General features: G+C 39.8%; 1 protein-coding gene across 3 annotated transcripts in view; it reads left to right on the top strand.

The window, feature by feature from the left end:
* Positions 1 to 14779, top strand: part of LOC132830875 (sodium/calcium exchanger 1-like) — a 294443-nt gene that overhangs the window by 221431 nt on the left and 58233 nt on the right. For 2 of the 3 annotated variants that reach the window (XM_060848793.1, XM_060848783.1), the window contains exon 3: positions 13009 to 13112. In XM_060848793.1, the coding sequence (XP_060704776.1) occupies positions 13009 to 13112 (104 nt within the window). Of the gene's footprint in view, positions 1 to 12358; positions 12466 to 13008; positions 13113 to 13752; positions 13774 to 14779 lie in introns of all 3 variants that reach the window. The other variant, XM_060848801.1, reaches the window with a different exon arrangement.

The raw sequence follows: 14779 nt of genomic DNA, 5'->3' as shown, positions 1-14779 counted from the left end.
TTCACTCAGGAACAGGACACTGTTGCTGATGTGAATATGGAGTCACAAATGATTAGAACGGATGGCCTGGAAATATGCAGGGAAGAGGTTCTGGGAATATTGGAGAGGATGAAAATAGATAAGTCTCCTGGGCCTGATGGCATTTACCCTAGGATCCTATGGGAAGCTAGGGAGGAGATAGCAGAGCCATTGGCCTTGATTTTTATGTCGTCATTGTCAACGGGAATAGTACCAGAGGACTGGAGGATAGCGAATGTGGTCCCCTTGTTCAAGAAAGGGAGTAGGGATAGCCCTAGTAACTATAGGCCAGTGAGTCTGACTTCAGTGGTGGGCAAAGTCTTAGAGAGAATGGTAAGGGATAAGATTTATGAACATCTGGATAGGAATAACGTGATCAAGGATAGCCAGCATGGTTTTGTGAAGGGCAGGTCGTGCCTCACAAACCTTATTGAGTTCTTTGAGAAGGTGACTAAGGAAGTGGACGAGGGTAAAGCAGTAGATGTTGTGTATATGGATTTTAGTAAGGCATTCGATAAGGTTCCCCATGGTAGGCTAATGCTAAAACTACGGAGGTATGGCATTGAGGATACATTAGAGGTTTGGATTAGGAATTGGCTGGCTGGAAGGAGACAGAGGGTAGTAGTTGATGGACTATGTTCATCTTGGAGTGCAGTTACTAGCGGTGTACCACAAGGATCTGTTTTGGGACCATTGCTTTTTGTTTTCTTTATAAATGATCTAGAGGAAGGGCTTGAAAGCTGGGTAAGCAAGTTTGCGGATGACACAAAAGTCGGTGGAGTTGTGGATAGTGAGGAAGGAAGTGGTAGGTTACAGCGGGATATAGATAAGTTGCAGAGCTGGGCAGAAATGTGGCAAATGGAATTCAATGTAGCTAAGTGTGAAGTCATTCACTTTGGTAGGAGTAACAAGATGATGGATTACTGGGCAAATGGTAGGCTACTTGGTAGTGTGGATGAGCAGAGGGATCTTGGTGTCCATGTACACAGATCTCTGAAAGTTGCCACCCAGGTAAATAGTGCTGTGAGGAAGGCATATGGTGTACTGGGCTTTATTGGTAGAGGAATTGAGTTCCGGAGTCCTGAGGTCATGTTGCAACTGTATAAGACTCTGGTGCGGCCTCATCTGGAGTATTGTGTGCAGTTTTGGTCGCCATACTATAGGAAGGATGTGGAGGCATTGGAACGAGTGCAGAGGAGGTTTACCAGGATGTTGCCTGGAATGGTAGGAAAATCTTATGAGGAAAGGCTGAGGCACTTGGGGCTGTTCTCATTGGAGAAGAGAAGGTTTAGGGGAGATTTGATAGAGGTGTATAAGATGATTAGGGGTTTAGATAGGGTCGACACTGAGAACATTTTACCGCTAATGGAGTCAGGTGTTACTAGGGGACACAGCTTTAAATTAAGGGGTGGTAGGTATAGGACAGATGTTAGGGGTAGATTCTTTACACAGCGGGTTGTGAGTTCATGGAATGCCCTGCCAGTAGCAGTGGTGAACTCTCCTTCTTCATGGTCATTTAAGCGGGCATTGGATAGGCATTTGGAAGTTATTGGGCTAGTGTAGGTTAGGTAGGATTCGGTCGGCGCAACATCGAGGGCCGAAGGGCCTGTACTGCGCTGTATCTTTCTATGTTCTATGTTCTAAATTAGGTTGGGATATCTGTTTGGAATGGACGTGTTGGACCGAAGAGTCTGTTTCCACGCTGTACATCTCTATGACTTAGGAGCCCACAGCTGTTTTCAAATCTTGGTGATGGAGTATGCAGTATATGTACATCCTTAGTGATACAAGATGTGGAGGGTACTTTTCAAAGGACCACTCTAAGAAAGGGCAGTTCAGTTTCTGCTTGACTTTTATTCTTCAGTGCCTTTCTGTTGCCTTATTAAAAAAATCACTTTTCCCCACTCACAGACTCTCTTGAGGTCATGTGAATACCATTCCCCAGGGGCACCAACCTTACAACCATCACTCAGTTATCCATCAGTAATCACGACATAAGGACAGCTCTCTGCAATGAGGAAACGTAGCCATGAGTGTCATGAACCGAAATACCTGAAGGAGAGTGTTCCCTGATTATACTGTCCAGCTCACTAGAATTCCCTTTTGAGGTTTAAAGGTGGCTTTTCCATTGTGCAAGAAAAGGGAATATCAGCATAGTTTTCTCGGTTTTCTGTCAGGTTCACAATAGACTCTCACAAGTGGTCTAAATATGTGCGCAAGAACCTAACTTGAAATCTCTTAATGTTTATGATGCAGTAGCCATTGTCTATTGACAATCAAATTTGAGCAACAAGCCAAGTGTTAAAATAATCACGATAATCCCTGAGAGGGTTCGGGCATTGCTGCCTCAATATCCACCTTCACACAAGGAGTGGTCACAATTAGCCTGGCAGGGTGACAGGAGGAGTAGCCAGTTGTGGCACCCTTGGTCATGTGAGGAGGAATGTCCTAGCTCAGAGATGGTGGTAAGCCTCACTAATCATACTTTCCATCACCCTCCATCATCATTAGTCTTGATATCATGCAGAACTACAGAGTAAAATCCCAAGTATTAATGCGTAATTGTCTCCAAACTTGAACGTCTCTGAAATCAAAATATCTAACTACGCAGAGAGAGTAATAGGTTTACATGGGAATGACAATCCCCTGCAAGTTCCCACTCATGCTCCACTCCATCCTGACTTGGAAATATGTCTTGCCTGGCCCAAATCGTCACCGCTGTAGCTCTCCCTGCAACCTAAGGACTGCAACAGTTCAAGAAAGCAGTGAACCACCAATTTCTCCAGGGCAGTAAGAAATGGCATAGCCAGAAACATCCACAAACCATCAACAAGTAAAAAATATATTCTTGACAAACATTATTCTTTTTTTGAAACAGTGCTCCAGATTGCTTTTTGTCGAATCCTTACTTTAAAGTTAACATTTAAATATAAAATCCCAAGTGCTCACTATTTGCCAAAAAAGATCATTAGTATATAATATTCATCACAATAAATATAGTCATAGAGATGTACAGCACGGAAACAGACCCTTTGGTCCAACTCGTCCATACAGACCAGATATCCCAACTCGATCTAGTCCTACCTGCCAGCAGCCAGCCCATATCCTTCCAAACCCTTCCTATTCATTATACCCATCCAGTTGCCTTTTAAACGTTTTAATTGTACCAGCCTCCACCATTTCCTGTGGCATCCCATTCCACACACATACCACCCTCTGCGTGAAAAGGTTTCACCTTAGGTCTCTTTTATATCTTTCCCCTCTCACCCTAAACCTATGCCCTCCAGTTCTGGACTCCCCCACCCCAGAGAAAAGACATTTTCTATTTCCCCTATCCATGCCCCTCATGATTTTATAAACCTGTATAAGGTCACCCCTCAGCCTCCAACTCCAGAGAAAACAGCCCTTGCCTACTCAACCTCTCCCTATAGCTCAAACTCTCCAGCTCTGGCATAATCAGTCCATTGCCACTGCCTAATGGATAGATCCATTTTTAAGTCTATTCATTGATGTAAAATAGGTTTAGATTTTATTATTTCATGACATGTGGCTATCATTGTTAAGGCCAGCATTTTTTGCCCTTCATCCTTGACATGAGCATTTCAGAGCAGTTAAAAGTCCAACATATTCCAGTGGTCTGAAGTCACTTATAGAGAGACTGAGTAAGGCTAGCAGCTTTCTTTCCCAAAAGAATATTAGTGAATCAGATAGATTTACAACAATTAATGATAGTTGTCATTAATCACAGGATTCAAAATTTTGATTCGAGAATTCCGTGAGTTGCTGTGGTGTGAATCAAATCCGCGTCTCCAAAGTATGAGGCAGGGCCTTTGGGTTACTAGTTTAGTGACATATGCCACTGCCTCCCCCCCTTGAATTACTAGATAGGTTGATTTGTCAAGTCTTTGGTGGTGACAGAGCAAATTAAGTGAATTGGTGAAAAATGTGATTTTTGAAATAACAATCCAACCGTAACATTTCTTAACTAATAAATATGAGTCAAAAATCATTATAACAGTATTAAGTTGTAACAGAGTCTAAAATTGATAAACTATTGTAGGCGTATTAAGATCTTTCAATCAATTAAGTAGGCAGAAATTTGAAGAGAGCATTATTCGTAGTTGTCAGAATAGGAGTATTTAATTGAGGCATTATAATGATATAATTGTGATTACTTGTTATTTCTTGTCACTTCAGGATTGATCATATTTGTCATGTCATGCAGTTTTTTTTATTTCTGGCTCTTTTTATTTGACAAACTATAAGTTTGTTCAAAGTCTTCTGGCAGGTTTAACTTGACTGGATGTGGGTTTTTAAAGACTTTTTTCCTCTCATTTCATGAGCAGTCCTTAACAGTGTGAGGAGCAGCGCTGGATATAGCGTACAGGATATTTGCATAATTTGGTTCTGAGTCCTGCTGTATCTTCATTCTATAAAGAATGATATAATACATGAGAATGTGCTTGCTCATTACATGTCGGCTCCAAAAAAACTTTGAGAGATCTTGTATTGTTATATTATCACGGAACTTAAACAACAGCTGGTGATCAAACCTGCATAAATTGACTCTTCAGTTCATGTTCCTAATGGTGAGTAGTTATGTTTTAATCAACCTGTTCAGACATATTCCAACACACCTCCAAGACTGGAAGGACTTCCTGGCCCCATGCTGAGACACAATCACTAGAGGAGAAGGTGAGGTCTGCAGATGCTGGAGATCAGAGCTGAAAATGTGTTGCTGGAAAAGCGCAGCAGGTCAGGCAGCATCCAAGGAACAGGAGATTCGATGTTTCGGGCATAAGCCCTTCTTCAGGAGTTCCTTGGATGCTGCCTGACCTGCTGCGCTTTTCCAGCAACACATTTTCAACACAATCACTAGACCCCAACCAAAGGTGAATATGTTGCTAATTAGTTTCAGCTTGGATAACCTCCCAAGTGTGCCTTTTTTTAAGTTCACTCATGGGATGTGGACATCACTAGCTGGGTAGTACTTATTGCCTATTCCTAGTTGCCCTTGAGAAGAAGGTGGTGGTGAGCTGCCTCCTTGCTCCACGCTTCAGGCTCACTGCCTTTATTCCTGATGAAGGGCTTTTGCCCAAAACGTCGGTTTTGCTGCACTTTGGATGCTGCCTGAACTGCTGTGCTCTTCCAGCACCACTAATCCAGAATCTGGTTTCCAGCATCTGCAATCATTGTTTTTACCTCGTTGCCTTGAACTGTCATCATCCATGTTGAGGAAGGTGATTGTGGATTCAGCATTGTGATAGTGCCAGTAAAGGAACAGCAACATAATTTCAAGTCAGGATGGTGACTAGCTTGGAGAGGAATTTGCAGGTGGTGGTGTTCCCACGTATTTGTTGCCCTTATCCTTCTAGATAGAAAGGTTTGGAAGGTGCTGAATTTCTGCAGTGCAACTTGTGAATTGTCCGCATTGCTACTACTATGATACTGAGGCGGAAGAAATGGATGTTTGTGGATGTGGTGTCAGTCAAGGAGCTGCTTTGTCTTAGAGATGTTAAGCTTCTTGAGTATTGTTGGAGCTGTACCCATCCAGGCAAGTGAAGAGTATTAACTGGAAGAAAGTGAGGACTGCAGATGCTGGAAGTCAGAGTCAAAAGGTGTTGTGCTGAAAAAACACAGCCAGCCAGACAGCATCCGAGGAGCAGGAGAGTCAACGTTTTGAGCATAATTCCTGATGAAGAGCTTATGCTGGAAATGTCAACTCTCCTTTCCTCAGATGTTGCCTGACTGGCTGTGCTGTTCCAGCACCACTCTCTTTGACAAGTGAAGAGTGTTCCATGACATTCCTGACTTGTGCCTTGCAGATAGTGAACAGGATTTGTACTGAACTCAGCAGCTATGTTAACATAGCTGCAAAGGGGACTGGAAGCTTTACCTTGTAAAACACTTGAGAGTGTGTGAAGCCAATAATAGCTTTTTGTCATTGATACTATGAATGACTGTAGCTGATTGAGAAAGCAAGCAGATAATTCATTGCAAAGCCCATTTGAGTGGCTAGGACTCCTTCATGGTTCAGGACTTCTCTCAGAAGCCAGATGAACTACATCTCCTCACAGACTGGGCCCGACTCCATCAAAATTGCAGGGGTTGGTTAAAATGCCCACCCTTGCCAAAGAGCGAGCTACACAGGATTGAATAGCATGAGGCTGGTGATCTGCACCATTAGATTGCACCAGTAAAATTGACTGGAAATGGGAGTAGGGCAAGAATCTTGAAATTGTATCTGACCCACCTTTTTTTAAAGGCTTCCCAACTCCTCACCAATCTCGGGATTTACATGCCATCTCTGGGTCTCAGCTAAAGGAATTTTAGTTAAGCTGCATCTAAATGGAAGTTATGGCAGTCCCAGTGGCCAACCCCCTCCCTACGTACTGGTTGTGAAGAAGTAAGGGCATAACTGAAGGAGCTTATGAAGCCAACGTTTTCAAAATTCCTGTTATGTGCTGTAACTTAACCCTGCAAAGAAATGTTACAGGCAGAGAGACATCAGAGTTGCAACCATTTACACATCTGCAAGGAAGCAAAATAAAGCAACTCCTCCATATCACTCAGTCAAATATTATATCCATAAAAACAGCGACATTCCTCCCAGCCACTTAAAATTGCACCACTTCAAAAGAGCTTCAACTCATACTATAATATCATCATCCCAACCTGTACTCACCCAGGATATGGTACAGATATAACACCTGAATGTTTCTTTTAAGTGGAAGTGCGTATATGTATTTTTCTGGTTTTCAACAGTATGCTTCCTTTAAAGTTTTTATTCAGGGGGAAGAACAAAGGGATTGTTGCCATGTTCATCTTTAGGGATGTTGGTGTCAGTCTTTGTCAGCGTGTGACCTTGAAAATAGGTCCAACGCCGTTTGGATTGACATATGGCTGCATATGTCTATCCTATATGTAACTATTCAGCAGATGTGGACAAAACACTGTGGCAAGAACAATTCTTTGCCTTGCTGCATGCTCCCTCACTCTGCAAAGGGAAATTGGGCAAGCTGCAAAATGGTTGCTGATTCCACACTGTCAGTGTGAAATTTGCACATTCTCTCCATGTCTGCATGGGTTTCCTGCAGGTGCACAATCCAAAGATGTGCAGATTAGGTGGATTGGCAATGCTAAATTGCAGATACTATCCAGGGAAGTGCAGGCTAGGTGGATTAGCCATAGGAAATCCAGGGTTACAGGGATAGAGTAAAGGGTGCATCTGGGTGGGATGCTGTTCAGTGGGTCAAATGGCCTGCTTCCATACTGAAGGGATTCTATGGTTTCTTTATCACTGTTGCGGTACAACGAAAAGCCAGCTTCACCCATAAAGGTTTTTAATACATGGCTATGTTCTCCTGATTTCTATCCCATGGACCTTTTATCCATTCTACTCTATACCCACACATTGTTTTTGTCTTTTAACTCGTTGCAAGGTTTCATGGTCCTCACCCTCAACACTGTTCAGCTCCCAAGTAAGCATGCATATTCCACAACGGAGATTTATCCTTTATCCTCCAAAAATATTTGTGGTCAGATTTTCCAGTATGATTGTTAGAGTTCAATTCCAACCTTTTCCATAGTTTCATAACGTGGTGTTGGGCATACAACCAGAAAGCCACCAAAATGTCTAATTTTCACCTTTTTTGAACATTATTATTGATATTATAATGACCCAGACGGAAAGAATAAATTTGAAAAATGTGGTGCTGGAAAAACACAGCGGGCCAGGCAGCATCAGAGGAGCAGGAGAATCGATGTTTCGAGCATAAGCCCTTCTTCAGGAATCCTGATTCTCCTGCTCCTCAGATGCTGCCTGGCCTGCTGTGTTTTTCTAGCACCACATTTTTCAATTCTAGTAAGATTCCTGAAGAAGGGCTTATGCCCGAAACATCGATTCTCCTACTCCTCGGATGCTGCCTAGCCTGCTGTGTTTTTCCAGCACCACACTTTTTAACTCTGGTAACTCCAGCATCTGCAGTCCTCACTTTCTCCAGGAAAGAATACATTGTTTTAATCCGGCCACTCGACAGGTCACAAGATGAATTTAATTGTTTTACCTCGTTCCCAATATGACCATCCATTTGATTTCTCTACATTGAACTTAAAATAAAAAAGCTTTATCAACCAGATTTTTTTGAAAAGCACAATATTATTGATTAATTATAAAATATGTTTCATAAGGATGCAGAATTGATTAATGCACATTGTTTGTAATATGAAATTATAACTATTTACCGATCTAAAATATGCACACACAAGATGTAAAGGGGAAGGAGGGATTCCACTCTGCAGAGATTTAGGGGGGAAAAAAACACACCTTTTGACCAGAAATGGTTAATTCTTCAAGAGTAAACAATAGATAATATATGAAGTGTCTAGGTGGCTGTTGACCTGATATTCTGACGCGAACACACACACACACACACACACATGTCATAAGTCATGGCATTTGCTTCTAGGTTCTTATTAGATGCAGCTTGCTCAGGAAACTCAGCATCGAGACATCTTCCAGTCTGTTTTCAAGAGGTCAGTGAGTTTTCACATAGAATTCACATCAATGGTGCTGCAGAAACAGGAGAGATAAGCCAAGCAGTCTATTACCCAGCAGACTTACCCAAATCTCTAGCTTCCTTCACAAACCTTTTCAAACGATGCAGCCATAAAAACCCAAGTAGCTGAACCTCCAGCAAACCAGTCCAACAATTAGTGGTAACCCAGTGGTTTCCAAGGAATGTATTGTTTAAGAAAAGTTCCAGTGTGTCTTATGTGACCTTGAAACAAAAATCAATCCAGGTATCACTACTGAATGTGTTTTCCACAATCTTTCAAATTTTTCAAAAATATTAAAAGTGAAGCCTTTATAATGATATGTTCAAAATGATTTTAATTTACTATGGCTTTCCCTTCTCTGTATTGTGCATACAGTTAATATAGTGCACATCATTTTACATTATTTAGTATATCATTAGTTTAAAGTAAGTTATGAGTTGAATAGATTAGGTATGTAATGATGTATTTATAACTCATTCTCAGGCCATATTCAGTGCTGCAACATCAATATTGCCCATCCCTGATTATCCTTGTTAATAGAATCCGTTCTTGAACTCTTGTGGTCTGTGGGGTGTAGTTACTCTCACCATACTGCTTGGTAAGGGGAAAAAGACTTTTGATTCACTGATGCTGGAGATATATATTCAGGTCAAATTAGTGCATGACTTTGGAGGTGAACATGTACTTGCTGTCATTGTCATTCTAAATGGTGGAAGTCATAGGTTTAGAAGGTACTGAAGAAGTGTTTGCGTCTTGTTACAGTGCATTCTATAGGTAGCACACATATAAGGAATGTTGAAGGCACAAATCTATGAATAAAATTTATTGCTTGCCTAATCTGTCGGATTGTACTCTGACTTTGGCAGCAGACCCCAGATGTTAGTGAGGAAAACCTTGCAGAGGTTCCACAGGATTGAAAGGTAGGCATATGACCATTGAAATCATGTTGGTTTTCCTCAGAACATGCAATCAGTTGTACTCTCCTGTTTGATCTCCATCAACCTGGAAGTTAGGGACTTATGAGTTCGAATACATCATTTAATCTGATCAGGGCTGATCGGACGAAGGGCTTATGCTCGAAACGTCGAATTCTCTATTCCTGAGATGCTGCCTGGCCTGCTGTGCTTTGACCAGCAACACATTTGCAGCTGTGATCGGACACGTTTCCTTATTTCCTGCAAGTCCTCATTAAAATTCCTTTTTAAACCGTTGCTTCCGAGTTCACTACTCTTGTGAGCACTGTGTTCCAGGCCATTACTACTTGTTATGTAAAATAGGTCTTTTTCACATTTCCCTTTCATCGTTTGTCCTTAAAACTATGTCCCTTTGTTCACATACCATTAGGCTAATAGGAAAAGGGTTTCCATGTTTGTGTAACTTAAGTTTACCATAATCTTGTACACCTCAGTCAAATTTTTCTCCTTCGCTGCAATTGCAGTAACCCCAGCCTTTCCAACCTAACTTTCTTAACTAAATCTCCCTTCCACATCCCCCACAATCCTTCCACCATTCCAGTAAATGTCCTTTGCTCCATCTCAAGGATCTTCACATCATTCCTCAAGCATGGTGATTCGAACTGGATGCAAAACTCAAGTTAAAGTCCAGTCAGAGCTTTATAGAACATCAGCATGAATTTGCTGTTTTTGTACTCAATGTCTCTAATTGTGAAGGAGAGGATCCCATATGCTTTCCTAGCTGCTCTAAATGTATCTTACCTTTTTCAAATATGTATGCACATAAGCCAACTGTTACTGAAGAACTGTGCCATTAAGTCTGTAATGCCACTCCCCATCCCTTCGACTAAAATTCAATCATTTCACATTTTCTCTGCAATGAATTCTATCTATCACTTAAACACCCATTCACTAGCCTATCTATGAGTCAGTACCACTCTGTTTTGCACCGTCAGCAAATCTTAAAATTTTACTTTGTATTCCAAGATCCCAATAATTTATAGATAGCCTTTCTGCTGCCTATTCACTCATTTAGGACACCTCACCACCTTTCCTCCACCCCACCAACACTAACATTTTTGCCACCCATTTTCATCTCATTTAGTCCCTTTCTGTTTCTCTAACTCCAGGTAAAAACAACCCACTAAAGAACAGAAAGTGCCATGGTAGGCAGTGGAATGTATGTGGGACATCCATCACTTCAGGGTTGCAAATATGGTTTCCAGTCTTAATTGGGAGATCTGGGGCATAGATTTTTTTTCATTCTTGACAATTCTCATGAGCAATGTTTTTACTTACTTGCTTTTGATACTCAGTGTTATTCACAAGATATTGTGCACCTATAATCAATATCTTCCAGACCATTACAGCTTTTATTTTGGGAATTTATCGGTTGGTAAATGCATTGTGATCTAAGTGGAATTGTAAGACCTAAAGTATATGGCATCACATGACTGAAACTACTAAATTTTGAGTGTTTTATTATTAGAAGATTGCTGTTAATTACATTAATGAAAACGTTTTCAAAATTAATGATCATGCATAGACATATTTACATTTGAATTCTACATATTGTGAATAATTAGTATTTATTTGATGATTGGATATGCAAATTGGCCAAATCTGCAAAGTAAACAGTTGTTTTTGTTAAATTTAGGTATTTATTATCTTAAAATAGTTTGGATTTTGATAAATTTGTACTTTCACTTTTTCTGAGTTAACGTAAATGTTTATAGCAATTTGTGATATTCAATATTTAATGGAAGTTGAAATAAGTGCAGTGCAGTAGGAAAATATTAAATCTGTCAATGCAAAGAAGCATTAAATTTAATACAGGACATGTGGTTTGGAAATGAATGCCAAGATCATCAGTTTTGAGGGCTGGAGCTATTGCTGAGACTCTCTGTTCATATTCGTGCCCATGCTTGTTGCAAACCTCTCTGGTTTATAAAGAAATGTTATGTTCTGTATAACGTATTTTTTATGTATTAGAAGAATCGATTGTTATTAAACAAATTAATTGTCAATTAATTACCCAATTGAAATTCCACTCCAATTCAACAATTATGTACACATGTAACAAGAATGAGAAATGCGGGATGCACTTTTGATACTTGCTTCTGTTTATTTCAGAAAAAAAAACAAGTTAATAATGTGCAATTGGTTGAGGACATAACAAACACAAGTTTTGAAAGTCACTGCGTTTTACAGCATTTTTCATGAGCAACTTTGCCTAAGATGGAAGAAGATGTTGGTTAACATAGCTTCAATGGTCATTGTGTCCCAGCTGGAAGCCTGCACTTGACCAGATGGTGTTGTCCTGTTCCAACACCCTGTCCCAGCCCACAGCCTCTTTTCTGTAGCCCTAGTTAGTTTTTTCAAATGAATTTGATGACTTGTAACCCAGTCTTTTCCAACACCAGTGTTATTTGTTAACCCAGTTGCTTTTTTCTGGGTTGTAATCACCATTACCAAACCTAGTTTCTGTTTATGTTGCCCTGTCTCTTCTTTTTAATTCTCATTTTATGTCAGTCCAAATGCATCAAAGATTCAAAGTGCCAAATCCAAGTCTGGAACAGCCCAACTGACTAGCAAATTGTTTGTAGGATTTGGGGATCGTTTGTATCACTGTCCATGAGATAAAATTTACTATTGTTCTCTTCACTTTGTAGTTTAGAAAACAGCATCAGATGTCCATTTAAAAAAACCTTAAAAGCATGAGAAACTCAAAAATAACTTTTAAAATAAGATACAAAAGTCAATTGTCTCCTGTTCTCTTTGTTCTTAATTCTTGCTTTTTTTCCCAATTCTTTTTTTCTCTATTTCAGCAAGACAATAGCAATCAGAGTAATTGATGATGAGGAGTATGAAAAAAACAAGAACTTCTTCATTGAGATTGGGGAGCCACGCTTGGTGGAGATGAGTGAGAAGAAAGGTGGGGTACCTGCTCAGAGCTAAGGCCTTAATGCCATGCCTGAATGTCACAGGGATGCTTGGCACTATCAGATGCCCAGGACATAAATGCACACATTTAGATATGTGTAATAGGGTAAAAACATAAAAAGCCAACTTATCAATGGGTAATTGAATACAACTTGCAAATGTCTTGTAGACCTTCTGATGATAGTTTCAAAAATGCATATGTAACCTTTGATATGGTACACCATGTGTCCATTCAATAAAAAGTGTTACCTGAAAGACTTTAAAAATCAGTCCAAGTTTAAAATCTTATGTATTTTGGACTAAAAACCGCATAAAAGTTCAAAAAAGTAAAGTTCTTCTAAATGACAGATTAGCTCATTGAGTTTTAAAGCAACACTAATAAGTTTATACCCTATTACATATCGCACTGTCTGAATGTGATGCAGGATCCCTCCCTTCATAACATCTCACTAACCATCACTTAGTTTACTTAAGCATGTGTGACTGTGATGGACAACTCCAATCCATTGTTTGCCTTTGTCTTATGTTCTTACAGGAAAACCATTACCATTAATATAGTTGACCGTGGGGAATATGAAAAGCAAGGCAGTTTCTTCATTGCACTTGGTGAACCTGTATGGATCAGAAGAGGAATGAAAGGTGTGAGAGTAACAAAAGACATTTTGAGAGTTGTTCTCTTCTCTGTTTGTGTCCTACTCTCACACTGACTTTCTCCTCTTACTTTACTATCTAAGTCCTTTATCATATCAGATGTTGGGTGTATTTTTCTGTGTTTATTTTCCCATGATGAATGTTGAACTGTCTTTGTGCTGCACAGATTCTGAGAGTCAGGTTGTCTATGTTTACACACAGTACAACAAGCTAGTTCTATTGAGGATATTTTCTTTCTCTGTGGTGCTCAAATAAAGATGAAAACAAATTGAAATGATCAGAAGAAAGTTTCTGAACAATCAATTCATTTTTTTGTTAAAAAGTGTGTAAAAACATGAATCACTTTTAAACGGGAGGCTTTTTAAGAAGATGTATTATGGTTATCCAAATCTTATTTATAGGGACTAGATTTTGACATTCCTAATATCTGCACATTTGTTCCCTGTAATAAATTAGTAGAATTGACACACTATCCTGCACAGAGTTGAAATAGTCATTTCACGTATCACCCCAGTGCTATTGTCGTAAAAACGTGTATTTTCTTTTCTTTTTGTAATCCTTTCATTGTTCTAACTTTAAGTTCCTTATTTTGTCTTTCTTTTCTTTTAAACTTTTGTTCTCTTTACAGCATTGTTGTTGAATGAGCTGGGTAAGCTTCTTTAACTTCTTTGTTTCTGTTTGCTATGTACATTAGCTGTACCATGCGAGCTATCCATGTGATAAAACATGTGTAGGAAGTTGCTTAGCTTACATTTACAGTATAATCTTCCAGTCTTTCTTTTCAAGATTAGACCATAATACACTTTATTATTTTTGACAATAAAGCTTTCCATTCAGACTGAATGAACAGATACACTGTGTCATGAAATTTTGGGATATACACAACAAAAAAGACTCAGGTTTGAATCTTGGTTGTGCTGTTGTAGTGAGGTTGTCAGTATTATTGGAATAACCAGTCTGAAACCGTGCAAGAGCAGTTTCTATGAGTTCAAGACTTGGCTAATCTGAACCTATACTGAGTAGCATAGCACTCGACAAGCTGACTTTATTTACAGCTGTTATTAGCATGTGAATCCCTCTTCCGCAATGCTTTTGTGTTCACAAACCTTCCAGATATTTAGGCAAGATAGTGGAAGGCTGCAAGTCAACTGTAACTCACATCAATTAAGTCACCATCTCTTAGTGGGAGGAATTCAGTGGTAAAATAAATAAATGCATTAACTTTAAATGCATTTTGCTTGAATTGTTCTTTTCTCCAAGAATCTTTTGAAAGGAACAGCTTAGAACTACAATTCAAAGGTTCTGACCTGGCCTTTTGATTGAGAATCTAGATTAATTTCTAATCTGCTGATGCCTGCTCAGATCCTTGAGTTTAAACTGGTTTCTTCTCTCAGATTTTTCTTCTGCAATGAATGCTAATCAGATTCCACATCTATGTTCATGGCAAACAGTTGTACTTTCTGACCAGTTCCCTCAACCCACTGACCATCCCTGTGGATGTTACAGTGCCTATCAGAGATCAGGCTGTAACTGAGTCAGATCCTCATCTACCTCAATATACAAAGATCTCCCTGTGCCTGCGTGGGTTTCCTCCGGGTGCTCCGGTTTCCTCCTACAGTCTAAAGATGTGCGGGTCAGGTGAATTAGGCATGCTA

The sequence above is a fragment of the Hemiscyllium ocellatum genome, chromosome 3 (assembly GCF_020745735.1).
Source record: "Hemiscyllium ocellatum isolate sHemOce1 chromosome 3, sHemOce1.pat.X.cur, whole genome shotgun sequence".
Classification (NCBI taxonomy): domain Eukaryota; kingdom Metazoa; phylum Chordata; class Chondrichthyes; order Orectolobiformes; family Hemiscylliidae; genus Hemiscyllium; species Hemiscyllium ocellatum.
Note: the sequence above shows the minus strand (reverse complement) of the source record. Positions and strands in the feature narration are given on the sequence as shown.